This window comes from Rhizophagus irregularis, chromosome 12 (genome assembly GCF_026210795.1).
Source record: "Rhizophagus irregularis chromosome 12, complete sequence".
Classification (NCBI taxonomy): Eukaryota; Fungi; Glomeromycota; class Glomeromycetes; order Glomerales; family Glomeraceae; genus Rhizophagus; species Rhizophagus irregularis.
In genome coordinates this window covers 3430538-3445856 of record NC_089440.1, presented here as the reverse complement: position 1 = coordinate 3445856, position 15319 = coordinate 3430538, and the positions used below count along the sequence as shown (strand labels likewise).

The 15319-nt window shown below is 26.6% G+C and overlaps 2 protein-coding genes across 2 annotated transcripts; both read left to right on the top strand.

Moving 5' to 3' along the window:
- Positions 1-6211: 6211 nt before the first annotated feature.
- Positions 6212-9292, top strand: OCT59_004278 (uncharacterized protein; the record flags this gene model as incomplete). Its single annotated transcript, XM_025315881.2, has 6 exons — positions 6212-6233; positions 6433-6860; positions 6953-7150; positions 7230-7677; positions 7810-7826; positions 8125-9292. 6 exons carry the CDS (start codon positions 6212-6214, stop codon positions 8962-8964), a joined length of 1953 nt encoding a protein of 650 aa, XP_025181944.2. The 3' UTR covers positions 8965-9292.
- Positions 9293-9827: 535 nt separating this feature from the next.
- On the top strand, positions 9828-13662 carry OCT59_004277 (uncharacterized protein). Its single transcript, XM_025315880.2, has 16 exons — positions 9828-10036; positions 10159-10285; positions 10370-10492; positions 10746-10915; positions 10993-11154; positions 11251-11335; positions 11408-11603; positions 11714-11859; positions 11934-12017; positions 12096-12332; positions 12415-12498; positions 12591-12700; positions 12778-12906; positions 13060-13196; positions 13273-13394; positions 13490-13662. The coding sequence occupies exons 1-16, from the start codon at positions 9888-9890 to the stop codon at positions 13595-13597; spliced, it is 2169 nt and encodes a 722-aa protein (XP_025181943.1). The 5' UTR covers positions 9828-9887; the 3' UTR covers positions 13598-13662.
- The last annotated feature ends 1657 nt before the right edge of the window (positions 13663-15319 follow it).

The following is a 15319-nucleotide window of genomic DNA, read 5'->3' as shown; positions in this document are numbered from 1 at the left end:
AACTTTAATAAAATAATTAAAAATCTTGATTTGACTTTTGTGGAGATGAATGTTTTTAAATTATTAGTTATTATTATTATTTTTTTTTTTAAAGTTATTCAATTAAAAATTTGTTATTTTTCCACGGTCTTTTTTTATTTTCAAAATCTTGTTAATTTGAGAAAAAAAAAGAAAGAAAAAAAAAATTTGGTTTTTTCTTTAATTAGATAAATTATTTTTTTTTATAATCAATTTCATAATCTACAATTTAGGATATTATCTTAGTCAATCTATATATCAGAGAATGCAAGTCAATAATGTAATTTTATTATGTAATCATCCCAAGAAAAAAAAAAAAATTTTTTTTTTAAATTTTCTTTACATGAATTCACACGCCAAATTGACATTATTGTAATAATTTTGAGAGAAAAAAAAAAGGAACTTACGCCTGGGACTTTGTTTATAATTACACCGCGTCTATTACCTTTCTTTAATTAAACCCCACACAAAAAAGAATATGCGGAGGGCGTAATTATTATTATTATTATTTTTTTTTCTCCTCATTCAATTATTTGGGAAATTGAATTGAATGAGGAGAAAAAAAATCGAAAACAATTAAGAAAATCTTTCTTTATTTTATTACCAATCTTTCTTTTAATGGTCATAGGTCCCATATCCAACTTCAAACATATGCTGCCCATCTGTTCCCCTTTGCTTTTAATCTCCAGGAAAAAGTTTTCTTATTTTTGGATATAATTCCATCTTTCAGCTGCAAAGGCATCAGATGGTTTCCCCACATATAATCTGATATTGGGTATCCATTTAAATAAAAGATAAAAAAATATATTTTTTTTTTTTTCCTCGGTCAAAAGACATTTTAAAAAGATCTTCAATGAACCTTAATTTTTACAATCTATTAATCTATTATTATTACATTTCTGTTACATAAAATAACTTACAATAAATTTAAAAATATATTTCTTTTTAAAAAAATTTTTTCAACTGTTTATCAAGGGCGTTTTTTTTTTGCGTATCCCCCACATCACCACATCATAAACAATTAAGTTGTTTTTCTACATAAAATATGCACGGAATAAAAAAAAACGCCATATTACATTGTACTTTATAACCGTGGTGTAACGAGATAAATATTTACAACAATAAATAATTACAATCATTATTTGTTTTTTTTTTTTTTCTTTCATTACTCTTATTTACTTGTACTCATGTTTTTAAATGAATTATAAGGCTAAGTTAAATTTTATTTAAACCCGGAGAAAAAAAAAATTTTCGTTTTTTTTTTCCTTATTATCTTATTTTTTTGACATGTTTCTGACGGCTAAGGAGCACAAAAAAAAAAAAAAATATTTAATTTACGTTATATATTATTCTTTTACGATCAATTGTTTAAAAAAAATAAAATAAAATGTGATACGATAAATAAAATATATATGGAAATTATTATTTTTTTTTTTTATCAGGTTGCATTATGTATCACGGCAGACGAAAAGATCCTCCATTAACATTGCATGTATTCTCCTATGAGGTTTCCTCTCTTGAAGTGGTTAGCTTTTTCGAAGATCAGTTTCACAATGAAAAAAAATTTTTCTTTTCAGATGTGGGGAAAAAAATGTGTGTGCTTTAGAGAAATACTCGTTATCGTACTTGATAAGAGAATAAAAATGTAAGTTTTCATATGCAGGGTCTTGCTTAAAGCGTTGCTTAAACATAACTTTAAATAGAACCGTAAATAGACTTCTAGAAAAATTGTTTAAAAAAAATGTATGGGGTCAAGTGGGGTCATTGAGGTCACATGTCCAAATATGGTTGGCCATTTTATTTTTACTAAAAGCTGATCAAATTTGGTAGCATCTAAAATGATAACGTTAGGTAAACAATCTCTAAAAAAGATTTCGTAATCCTTTTTTTTTTTAATGTGATTAAATTACAAAAAAAAAAAAAAAAAAAAATTTTTTTGTAAATCGTAAATTCCCTTCTCTTTCTTTATTTTCTACTTTTTTTTTTTCGTTAATTTCATTATTTTTTTATTTTTCTTCGTTATTTCATCATTAAAAATTATTCATTTCATTGGTTTATGTTTTAAGGTATTAATTAATGGTCAAATGACCAGGTTAATCAATAATAATTAAAAATTTTTATAAAAAAAAAAACTATATATTTATATTTGCTTATTTGCTTTGCGCTTTCTCAACCAGGATGGCCTTTTGCGCGTAAAGTTAACTAAATTATTTAGAACAATATTCAACTAATTATACAATAGATATTGTTTATTTATTATTGGTTTGTAAAAATTATTATGTTTTTTTTCATTTACTTATTTTTATTTTTATTTTTTTTAAAAAAAGAAAATGCATTATTAATAAAACATTGTTAACAAAAAACATTGTGTCTTTTATAGATTATCCAATTAGTTTATTAAATCGCTTTATTTATTTATTTATTTGTTTGTTTGTTTGTTTGTTTTTCTTCTCTCTCTCTCTCTCTCTCTCTTCTTTCCCACTCCAATCAATCCATTTCGTTTAATTTCGTTCATCATTCGTTTTCGCCCCCTGCAATCATCATTTATTAATTATTTCCAAAAAAAGAAAATCATGTTGGTTGAATTCATCATATTACCGTATATATATTATCATTTGAAAACAATTATCAATCATCGTATTCTTCTTAAAAGCCTTGTCTCAAATTCACAAATCCATCAGATTCAATTTTTTGGGCTGAACAAAAATATTTATGCAAAATATTTAAACATTACGTCTATTAAATTATGTCATAAGGTTACGAATAACCTATTTATTTGTTCAAATGATGATGCACGTGGAATAATTAAATTGGTGAGTGGAATTTTTCAACACTTTAAACTGATTTGTTTATTAAAAGTAAGGTTTTTATGATGATTAATTTACATATAATCTTATTTAAAAAAGTCAAAAAATTACGATTGTTTAACATGCGAGATTTACAATCATGGTAAGTGGGTAATTATTTTTATATATGATTTTTTTTTTAAAGTTTTAGGTGTGAGATTTTTTTTAATTTATGTTAGTAATTTTTAATTAGAAATATTTATATGCTGCTGATCAATGAAGGGGGGGGGGTTGGGATAAGGTAAGACATTAATATAATATAATATTTATACATTATATAAATATAAAGTTTTTTTTTTTTTTTTTTTATGGATTGTAATATTTGTAATAAATATTGTTATCAACAGGTATATTTTATTTGTGTATGAGAGTTGCAGAACATCATAACGCGGGGGAGAGACGAAAAAAAAAAGTGTGGGGTAACTTTTGCCGATTATGAAGTTTATCCCCCTTTAAGTTTTTTTTTTTATATTTTTAAAAAAAGAAAAAAAAACTCGTTTTTTTATAATAATTGATTTAATTGTTCCTTTTATCTATTGTTCTTTATTCAGTTATATTACTTTTACCAAATCCAACATGAAAATCAGCGCATCAATCAATTACTATTAGTTTATGTTAATTACCAATTACCAGGAAATTTTAATTCTTCTTTATCTTGGGATGTGATATGTAAGATAAGTATAATCATATTTATCATTTGAAGATTTACATTATTTTAATATTTTATGCAATATAAAAAACGCCATTCATCTATTTTTATTATTTTTTTTTTGTGAAACAAAATTTTAACAAACATCAGAGCATGAGCACGAGCCTACTTATTGGTGTTACTCTGTAGAATTTGAAGGTTTGATTTTTTTTTTTTCCCTGACAGCTTAAACTTAAAAAGGTAATTATTTCTTGGTCACTTGAGGTCACTTGTAAAAGAAAGCGCGGTAACTTTAAGTTTATTGGTGTGATTAATTATTGGTATTTATAATTTAGGACAATCGGATCTTTGATATTTGGAATATTCTAATATTCTTGATCGGATTAGTTTATGGTTAATTAGATAATAGGTAGATAATAGGTAGAATATAGGTAAAATATTGGATAATAGGTAGAATATAGGTAGAATAGTAGAATATTGGATAATAAGTTATTGGATAATAGGTAAATTATTGGATAATAGAGTAAAATATTGGATAATAGAGTAAAATATTGGATAATAGAGTAAAATATTGGATAATAGGTAGAATTTAGGTCAATTAATGTCAATAAGTAATGTCAATAATGTCAATAAGTAATGTCAATAAGGTTAGTAATATTTTCATCATTTTTTGTGAAATTGAAATTTCGATTGAAAAAATTATAGGCATATGTTTTGATTCATTTGTGAAAACGATACAATCGATACATGTACATGTTACGTGATGATTTTGATCTGGGGTATCGGCATCTTTTATGACGTAATATTACTTTATCAAAAAATTTTCTTTATGGTTAGGACAATTTGTTAAATTATACCATACTAATGTACATTAATGTACTTTGTATGTATGGATCGGGATTTACTAATGAATTGGGGAAATTATACTTGATTTGTTATTATTGTGTAGAAAATCCAAGTTTGGGGTAATTAAGTATGGCGTTAGTGTACGATTTAGGAGGTATTATTAAATGTGGGTTCAAGTAAGTCCGTTCCTCCATTATTTATTATTATTTTTTTTTATTTATGCAAAATTATGTCATCAAATAAGCAAAAGCCATTTTCTTCTTTAACTCTACCCATTTTCTTTAACTCTACTTTGTTTCCTTTGTTCTTTTTTCGAGGTATCATTCTATTGATATTTGTTAAAATTTCCTACCTACTTACTTCCTACGTACTTTACTTTTTATGTACTTCTTACGTACTTACTTCTCATATACTTACTTCTTATGTACTTCTTACGTACTTATTTCTTACGTACTTACTTCTTATGTACGTACTTACATGTATACGAATTTTACTAAAAATCAATTATAGAAGTAGAATCTTACAAAAAAAACCAAATCCAATTGATTCACATTATATATATTTTTTTAGACCTTTGCTTTCTTGAGGAAACCTTATAATCGATAACCGAATTTCAAATTTCGATTTTCCTAGAATTAGACCACCATCACATTATATATATTCTTTTTAGACCTTTGCTTTTTTGAGGAAACCTTATAATCACGATTGTCGATAACCGAATTTCAAATTTCGATTTTCCTAGAATTAGACCACCAAATCCAATTGCATCACATTATATATTTTTTTTAGACCTTTGCTTTTTGAGGAAACCTTATAATCACGATTGTCGACAACCGAATTTCAAATTTCGATTTTCCTAGAATCAGACCACCAAATCCAATTGCATCTCATTATATATTTTTTTTAGACCTTTGCTTTTTGAGGAAACCTTATAATCACGATTGTCGATAACCGAATTTCAATTTTCAATTTTCCTAGAATTAGAACACCAAATCCAATTGCATCTCATTATATATTTTTTTTAGACCTTTGCTTTTTGAGGAAACCTTATAATCACGATTGTCGAATAACCGAATTTCGAATCGATTTTCCTAGAATTGAGAACACCATCACATTATATATATTCTTTTTAGACCTTTGCTTTTTTGAGGAAACCTTATAATCACGATTGTCGAATAATCGAATTTCAAATCGATTTTCCTAGAATTGAGAACACCAAATCCAATTGCATCTATTTTGTCTAGACCTTTGCTTTTTTGAGGAAACCTTATAATCACGGTTGTCGATTGTCCGAATTTCAAATTTCGATTTTCCTAGAATTAGACCACCAAATCCGATTGCATCTATTTTTTTTAGACCTTTACTTTTTTGAGAAAATCTTATAATCACGATTGTCGATTGTCCGAATTTCAAATTAGAACACCAAATTCAATTGATTATTACTTACATCACATTATATATATATTTTTTAGACCTTCACTTCTTTGAGAAAACCTAATAATCACGATTGTCAATTGTCGACTGGTTAACCGAATTTCAAATTTGAGAACATAGAGAACATATATATAAAAAACATCATGTTACACAAAGGTATATAGATATCATAAATACGTATTCAGAATCCAGAATTTCAGGATTTTAACGCGTATGTATTTTTTTCGTATTTTTGTTTATTCTTTATTATTATTCTTTTCCATATTTTGCGGGTAAATCATGATTATTTATTACGATATTTTTGTATCACCCTTGAAAATCATATTTAAATAAATAGATTGGCGTATGTATATACCATACACATTGTATAAAACTTTGTCATGAATTTCATGAATTCAAAATTATTTAAAAATTCAAAATGTATCCAGTATTTTATAAAGGTATCATTTCCTTCGGGACATATTCATAATTCAAACCTTTACCTTTCTAAAAAATATTATTTGAAATATACAAGATTTTATTTTACGTCACCTAAAAAAAATTATAAATTTAATAATAATTTTAATCATTTTAATAATTTTAATCGAAATACAAATGATTCATTTCGATATAAAACGAATAAATTTTTCTATCAAAAAGATTCAATTATAATAAAAAATTGGCTTAGAATATTTAGGATAGAAAATTCATATCGTATCCTTTCAATAGTACCTTTTCATTTTAGTTTTTTACCAATTTTTTTGGATAAATCTGAGATTGATACTTCTAAAGAAGCGAAAGAATTAAATGAAGTACAAATTATAAATCATACAGAATCTTCCCCTAATTTAATAAAAAAATGTTTAAATTATATTTATAATTTTATATCTGATTATATTATCGAACCTATATTAATATCATGTCGATTTACTTATTTATTATGTATATTTTTACCTTTGATCATTGGTTCACCATTAATATTTTTTGGTAAAAGAGTTCCTGAATGTAATGATGAAAGAACAGGAACTCTCTGGTGGTACAATAAGTTGATGAGAAGCATGGAAATGGCCGGGCCAACATTTATCAAGGTTTGTGATGGCCCGTAAGAATTGATATTAATATCATGATATATTAATATCATGATTATTCAATTTTTTTTAATTAAAAAATATTAAATTAGTTGGGACAATGGGCTGCTTCAAGAACTGATATATTTCCTCAAGAGATGTGTATTCGTTTATCAAAACTTCATTCTGCCGTTGATCCACATCCATTTCATGAAACAAAAAGGGTTATTGAGAAAGCATTTAATAGACCTTTTGAAGAAATTTTTATTAATTTTGATATGGATCCGATTGGAATAGGTGCTATTGCACAGGCAAGGAAAAAAAATTTTATTTTTTTTTTAGATTTAATTATGAATTTTCAACGATTAATTAAATAAATTCTTTAATTAGGTTTATAAAGCTGTTATCCGATCTGAAGTTCTTCCAAATTCTTTTTTTAATGATGATTCTGATGAATCTGATGAATCTCGTCCTCCTATGGTAGCCATAAAAATTTTACATCCTTCTTCTGAAAATAATATACGTAGAGATTTAAAGATTTTGATGGTATTTGCAAAGATAATTAATGTAATTCCTACAATGCAATGGCTTTCATTTCCAGAAGAAGTTAAAATGTTTGGAAATATGATGCAAAAACAATTAGATTTAAGAATTGAAGCAACAAATTTATTAGAATTTCAAAAAAATTTCAATAATCGAAGTAGTATAAATTTTCCTAAACCTTTAATATTATATACTACAAAGAATATGTTAATTGAAGAATATGAAAGAGGGATAAATATTAAATTATTTCTTGATAATGGAGCTGGAATATTTGATCATATGATTGCAAATATGGGTAAATATTTATTATTTGTTTTGTAATATGTCAATATATGTTTATTTGTTGGTTTTGTGTTTATTTGTTGGTTTTGTAATATGTTATTTTATTTATTAAATATTTTTTATTTGTTTATTTTATTACCTATAGGACTTGATGCTTTTCTGGTAAGTTGAAAACAATTATTATCATTTCTAGTTATTGGATGGTGGAATAGAGATATCGTTCTTCGACCGATATCTCCAATAACTGTTATAGTTCGGTCATTAGGAATATTGCGGTGACCAATAGAACTAATACTATTTACAATATTGGATGTCGTAATCAGTATATTCCTAATCGACTGAGCAATAACTGAACAATAACTGAACAATAACTGAACAATAATTGAACAATAACTGAACAATAACTGAACAATAACAACAATTATTTATTTTTATTAATAATATTCTTTTTTTTTTATAGCATATGCTTATTCTTGATAATTTTGTACACGCTGATTTACATCCTGGGAACATAATGGTTAAATTTACAAAACAAAATACTTATAATGTATTAAAACAATTTTGGAGAAATTATACATCATCAGATGAACAAAAAGCGAAAATTAGAAGATATTATGATCGAGAATCAGATATTGCAATAGAAAGACTTTTATCAAAAAGAAATGATAAAACACTTTGGTTAGATGAATTAAAAAATTTATGTGAAGAAGGATATTTACCACAATTAATATTTTTAGATACAGGTTTAGTTACAAGTTTAAATGATGAAAATCGAAGAAATTTTTTAGATTTATTTCGTGCTATAGCAGAATTTAATGGTTATGAAGCTGGTAAATTAATGATTAATAGATGTAAAACTCCTAATTTAGTTATAGATGGAGAAATTTATGCATTAAAAATGCAACATTTAATTTTAACAATTAAATCTTTAACATTACAATTAGGTAAAATTAAAATTTCGGATATTTTGGTTAACGTATTACATATGGTTAGACAACATCATGTTAAATTAGAAGGTGATTTCGTTAATGTTATAATTTCTATATTATTATTAGAAGGTATAGGTAGACAATTAGATCCAACTATGGATTTATTAAAAAGTGCTTTACCTATATTACGTAAATTAGGTTCTAAAGGTGCTGGTAAAGGTGTTTTGGAAGGTATAAAAGATATTCCAGGTGGTAATGCTTGGTGGTTAAAAGTTTGGTTTTGGTTAGAAGCTAGAGAATGGGTTGATAATGCTTCATGGAATTATTATTCTTTATTATTTCATAGAAATGTTTCGTGGCCTGATATGTGATGGGAAAAGGAAAAAATGGAAATGTGAAAAATGGGAAATGGAAAACAGGAATTGGGAATGGAAATGGGAAATGGGAAATGGGAAATGGAAACAGGAATTGGGAATGGGAAATTGATAACGGAAACAGGAAATTGGGAATGGGAATGGGAAATGGAAGTGGATATGGAAAATGGGAAACTTTTTCACGTTAAATCGAAAAAAGGTTACTTCTAACCAGTTATAAAAGAAATCACAATGTAGAATCAGTAACTTTTGGGTAGAAAAATTTCATTACGTAAACCGTTTTATTAAAGAGAATTAATCATCAAATATTTTACGATTTTTTTTTAAAAAAATTTCTTTTTGTAAAAGTTAAACTATTTAATATTATAAAACAATTATAAAAATCGGTAAAAATTAAATAATTCAATTATTTAATCGGATAATTCAATTTATTTTTTAAATCTTTTTCTATTCTAATTCTGCTAGCTTCTTCCCATTCTAATTCAATCTGCTTTCTGTTTCCATTTTTCTTATCCTGCTTCCCGACAATTAGAAATTTTGGAATTATTTGAAATTTGAAAATTTGAAATATAGAATTATTTGGAAATTTGGAATTATTTTGAAAATTTGAAATTATTTATTTGTTTATTTGGAAACTCTCCATAATTCTTCAAATACCGGTAGTATAGATCACAATTTAAACACTTCCACATTTTCGTATGTAATGTGCAAAAAAAACTAAGGGCCGAAGGGTACGCGATAAATATTAACGTGATTTGTGTTACAAAATTCGTATTAACCATTTTAGGTATACTTGCATGAGTCGCGTTCGTTCAACAACTTTTATAACTTCTTTGAAAGCTTTTTTTTTCGTGTTTTTCGTGGTTATCCGTAATATTAATACCTCAATCGATAAATATACATATAAATATATTATAAAAATGACCGCTCCAGTTGGTTGGGATAAAGGACAAACTTATCATGCTGGTCTTCACCCAACAAGAATTGAAAAAGACTCGCGTACCTCACTTGAACTAAAGTTTTTAAACTTTCTAGATCAGTACCGTGTTGAAGAACTTTTTGTTTACAGGTAAATATCTTGTAATCATTATTTTCCTTGAAAATATTTATTTACCTGTGAGAAAAAAAAAAGAAAAAAGTTTGGTATTTATTATAAATCTTGTATAATTTTTTTTTTCATTCGTTACTCAGAGAAAAGATTAAAAGAAACTTTGAAGCTCGAAATTATTATGTCGATGTTCATATTGAACATCTTGACCTATATGATCGTCAATTTTCTGATAGATTAAAAGAAACACCTGCTGATTTATTACCTTTGGTAAATAAAACATTATAAAACTATTTAAACTATTTAAACTATTTAATGATAATTAATGTTAAATCCTCATTATTTGAATTCAAGTTTGAGTCTGCAGTACAAAAATTTGCCAGAAAACTCTTACAGGATGTTGAGGCTGAAATTCCATCCTTTCAAGTTGTGCTCCGTGCTCCACAAAAAGCAAATATCCTTATGCGTGAATTAAATGTAGGTTTCAAGATACACAGTGAAATTCGATATAATGGAACCATCCGTTCCATTAGTAAAATTTGTCAAAATCCGTTATATCGAGGGTAAATTAATTATAGATTATGATAAGACCCCAATTCCGATATATTAAGACTTTACTTATGTTCCATTATATCAAGGTTCCGGTATATCGAATTTCACTGTGTATTACTAAAGAATCATATCATAAAACATACATATCTTTGTAACCTATTTTAAACTTATTATTCAGGCAAATCACATTTCAAAACTTATTCGAATAACTGGAATAGTTATTTCAGCTACTAATTTAACTTCAAAGGCAACACATGTTCAAATCATGTGTAAAACTTGTCGTCATTTTAAGATGTTGCCGGTGGCTAGTGGATTTACAGGTGTTCAACTTCCTAGAACTTGTGATAGGTTTTTACCCATTTTTCTTTCTTAATAATTCTGTAATCATATTATTGAAATTTATTATTACATTATTCTTCCTCTAGTGACCCATCTGGAGTTGGTCCAAAAGACTGCGGACTAGATCCTTTTGTTATTATACATGATAGATGTACTTATGTGGACCAGCAAGTTCTAAAAATTCAAGAATCACCTGATTTTCTTCCGGTAGGAGATTTGCCAAGACATATAACCGTTTATTTGGATAGGTCTTTATTTTGCTTTTTAATCTTTTTAATCGTTGTCTTTATCATATAAAAAATCAATTTTTTAACATTGTTTCGCGTTAATCATTTATAAAAAAGATATTTGACTGATAAAGCAGTTCCAGGTAGACGCGTCAATATTGTAGGAATTTATGATGTCTTTAATAATAATAACTCTAACAAAGTAAGTTTAATAATATAGTAATTTCACTTTTTTATTACTTAATTAATTTCAATTTATGTCCGCAATTTATAGAAAAAAAATCAGGGTATTGGTACTCGTATTCCTTACATACGTGCTCTTGGTCTAGAGTTTGATATGGTTCAAGATGGACAGGGAACAGCAACTTTCACACATACCGAAGAAGAAGAAATAATTGCTATGTCACGTAGACCCAATTTTTATAAAACATTTATGAGTAGTATCGCACCATCGATTTATGGAAATCATGGTATATACGACGTTCCGGAAAAATTATAATAAGTCCTTCGCTATGCTTCGGACTAAATTATGAAATAACAGCAACTAAAAGTTTTATTTATTTATTTTTTGTTTTATTAGACATCAAAGACGCTATTACTTGTTTGCTTTTTGGTGGAAGTAAAAAAATCCTTGCGGATGGAATGAAATTAAGAGGGGATATAAATATATTATTATTAGGTGATCCCGGTACTGCTAAAAGTCAATTTTTGAAATTTGTTCAACAGGTTCGTAAATATAAATACTTTCCTGCGTTTTAAGATATATATCATCTAATTAAAACATTACACTATTTTTTAAGGTTGCGCCAGTTGCGGTTTATACTTCAGGGAAAGGAAGTAGTGCCGCGGGTCTTACAGCTGCTGTAGTACGGGATGGTCCAAGTGTAAGAATATTATTTCATATAAAATCTCTGGTTTTTATAGTTATTTTATTATTAATTATTAATTTAAATTATATTTAGCGCGAATTTCGTCTGGAAGGTGGTGCGATGGTATTAGCAGATGGTGGTGTAATATGCATCGATGAATTTGATAAAATGCGTGAAGAAGATCGGGTAGCTATTCACGAAGCAATGGAACAACAAACCATATCCATCGCTAAAGCTGGAATAACCACAATATTGAATTCTCGTACGTCAATATTAGCAGCTGCTAATCCTATAAAAGGCCGGTATGATGATACGAAAGCGCCTAATGAAGTAAAAAAAAGAAATTTCCTTTTTTTCAATTTTTAATTGATTAAAAGCATTTGTTTATATTTTGTTATTTGTTCATTCCTAGAATATCGATTTTCAAGCCACAATTTTATCAAGATTTGACATGATTTTTATCGTAAAAGATGGTCATGATGAAATGAGAGATAAAGTAATTGACATAATCCAAAATTTAATTGAAATAGTATATTTTAACACTTTCATTAGCTTTTTAACTGATATAATCTTATATCAATGGTACAGGATATAGCTAGGCATGTAATGATGGTACACATGAACCGTGCAGCACCAGAATCTTCAGCTGGTGAAATTGATATTGCAAAAATGAAGAAATATATCAGTTATGCTAGAACGTAAGTGTATTTATTGTATTTATCCTCTTGAAAACATATATTTGATATTCTGATCTAAAATATATCAATCTTTATAGGAGATGCGCGCCGCGTATATCTCCAGAAGCTTCAGAAAAATTAAGTAACTATTTTGTAAAGATTCGTGCCGAAGCTAGTCGTGCGGATCAAAATAAACATGGTCACTCCTCAATTCCTATTACTATCAGGTACTTGTTATAACTATTATTTACCGGATAGATCAGGATTAATGCGGTATATTTCCGCGTCCCATAAAGATGTCAACGCAAATAATAATCTGAAAGATTATGCTCCTAATCGGCTAAACAATAATGAAAATTTTAATCCTTTCTATCTATTAGACAGCTGGAAGCTATTGTTCGAATTTCTGAATCAATAGCAAAAGTTACGTTATCTCCACGCGTAGCTGGACAACATGTTGATCATGCAATCCGTTTATTCAAAAATTCTACTATGAGTGCTCTGTCTTCCACCGATAGTAAGATATTTTTATTATTATCGGTAATTAAGTTTATTATGTTACATACTCTTAAATAATTAATTTATATTTTTAGTTCCTGGAATGCATCATTCTGAAGCAAGAAGACAAATTGAGATAGTCGAAGAGGAAATTAAACGTCGTATTGCCATAGGTTCAAGGGCTTCTACACAACGTATAATTAAAGAATTTGAAAGAGTATGTATTTATACGTATTTATACGTTTTCTTAAAAAATTTAACATTTTACAAAAAATGAAACATATGTTAATTTTTTTAAAATTTTTCACAAAGCAATTTAAACCAGAAGTCGTACAACGTGCCATTGATATACTAGCAAGACGCGAAGTACTTCAATACAGGAATCAAAGAAAAGTTATTTTAAGGATAGGGGCAAATTAAAAAGAAAAAAATAAAAATAATAAAGGTTTTATTTTTTAATAAAAAATTTTATTTTTATCATACACAACCTGGGTAAAAAATATGGCAGGAATTACCATTAATTTGGCAGGAATTAAAGTGATATAATTCATTAAAAAAATTACGGCCTAATTAGGAAAATTTTCTAATTTCGGCCTAAATTATTATGTATATAAAAATCTCAATTATGATTTTATGGGACTAATTATACTTCAGACCGTAAAATGACTAGAGCAAACTTTACAAAAAAAAGGAATAAAATGATTAGTAAACTATTTAAAAACAACTGACCTGAACCTATAAAAAAAAAGAATAATAACCATTCCATAATACAAAAAAAATAAAAAAAGATTTGTAATACTTATAAATTTTTAGTTTTTTTCATTTTTTACATTTTTTAGAAGCCCACCCAAAACCTATAAAAAAAAAAAGAAAAATGGTCAACTTAGTAAACTATTCTATAATATTAAAAAAAAAAAATTATTTAAAATACTTATGAATTTTAGTTCTTTTTTGTTTTTCAGAAACTCATCCAAAAGTTATAAAAAAAGAAAAAGAACCATTAATAACCATTTCATAGTATTAAAAAAAAACTGATTCAGAATACTTACAAATCTTAGTTCTTTTTTATTCTTTGCCTTGTATCAAGTGTAGAATATAGTGAGACCTAAAGTTTCATTTAGATAAAATAAATCATGTCCTATATGAAAGTTTATATGGGCTGATTTGTCTCTTATCACTAATTAATTTTAGTGATAAATATGAATTATAATTAACATGCTAATCAAAATAACCTGAAAAAAGTGATAATAACAGATTATACATAATGATAATTTTATATTTAAACCAATCATTAGTATCTCAAACCCTGTCAGAAATTGGTCTGTAATTGGTTTTATTTAAAAGGAACTATTTTTTTGGATGGTAAGTAGTATATTAAAAATTTATTATATTCACTTAACAAACCTCTTTTGCTTTAAAACAATAAAAATGGCTGGAATAACCATTGCTGAAAGTAATATTTTTTTTTCAATAATGTAGGAAAGTTCAATAACATCCTTTTATTAATAACTACATTTTCTAATCATGTTTTTATACACAATTATCCAAAAAGTTCTAAAATTGAAGCATATTTTTGATTAAATAAATAATTATATATTTCATATTACAATATTATTTCTCTGGAAATCTATCCTTCTACACTGAAATTGATACAAAAATCTAATTGGCTCCATTCTTCTTTAACCGACGATACTCATGGTTTCATCACCTCTTGGGTTTTCTGAAGAGTCATCTGGAATCATATTCTGGCGGTTTGTAAGATCAGGTAGAATTTTCTGGATTTGGGTAGTTGATCTGAAACTTTGCTCTTTAAGGTTTAAAGTTGGGATATACAAGTTTGAGATTTATAGTTTAATTTACTTTTCTATATATACAAATTTGTGCGACTATTTCTTTTTGTTTTAGGTTTATTTAATTACTTTTCTTTTCATTGTATTTTGATTGAACAAAATTATAATTGACTAATAAAATGACTGTTAGCCTTTCAAATGTGAGTTGTATCAGTATTTTTAAGGGTCCTATAAGTACTCTAACATTCCAAAAACTCCTATTTGGCCTAGACTCCTATCAGTTAGTCAGTAATCTAAGCAACTCTTTAATTTTAGCTAAAAGTGTAAGTTTGTCATTACCATCTAAAGTTGC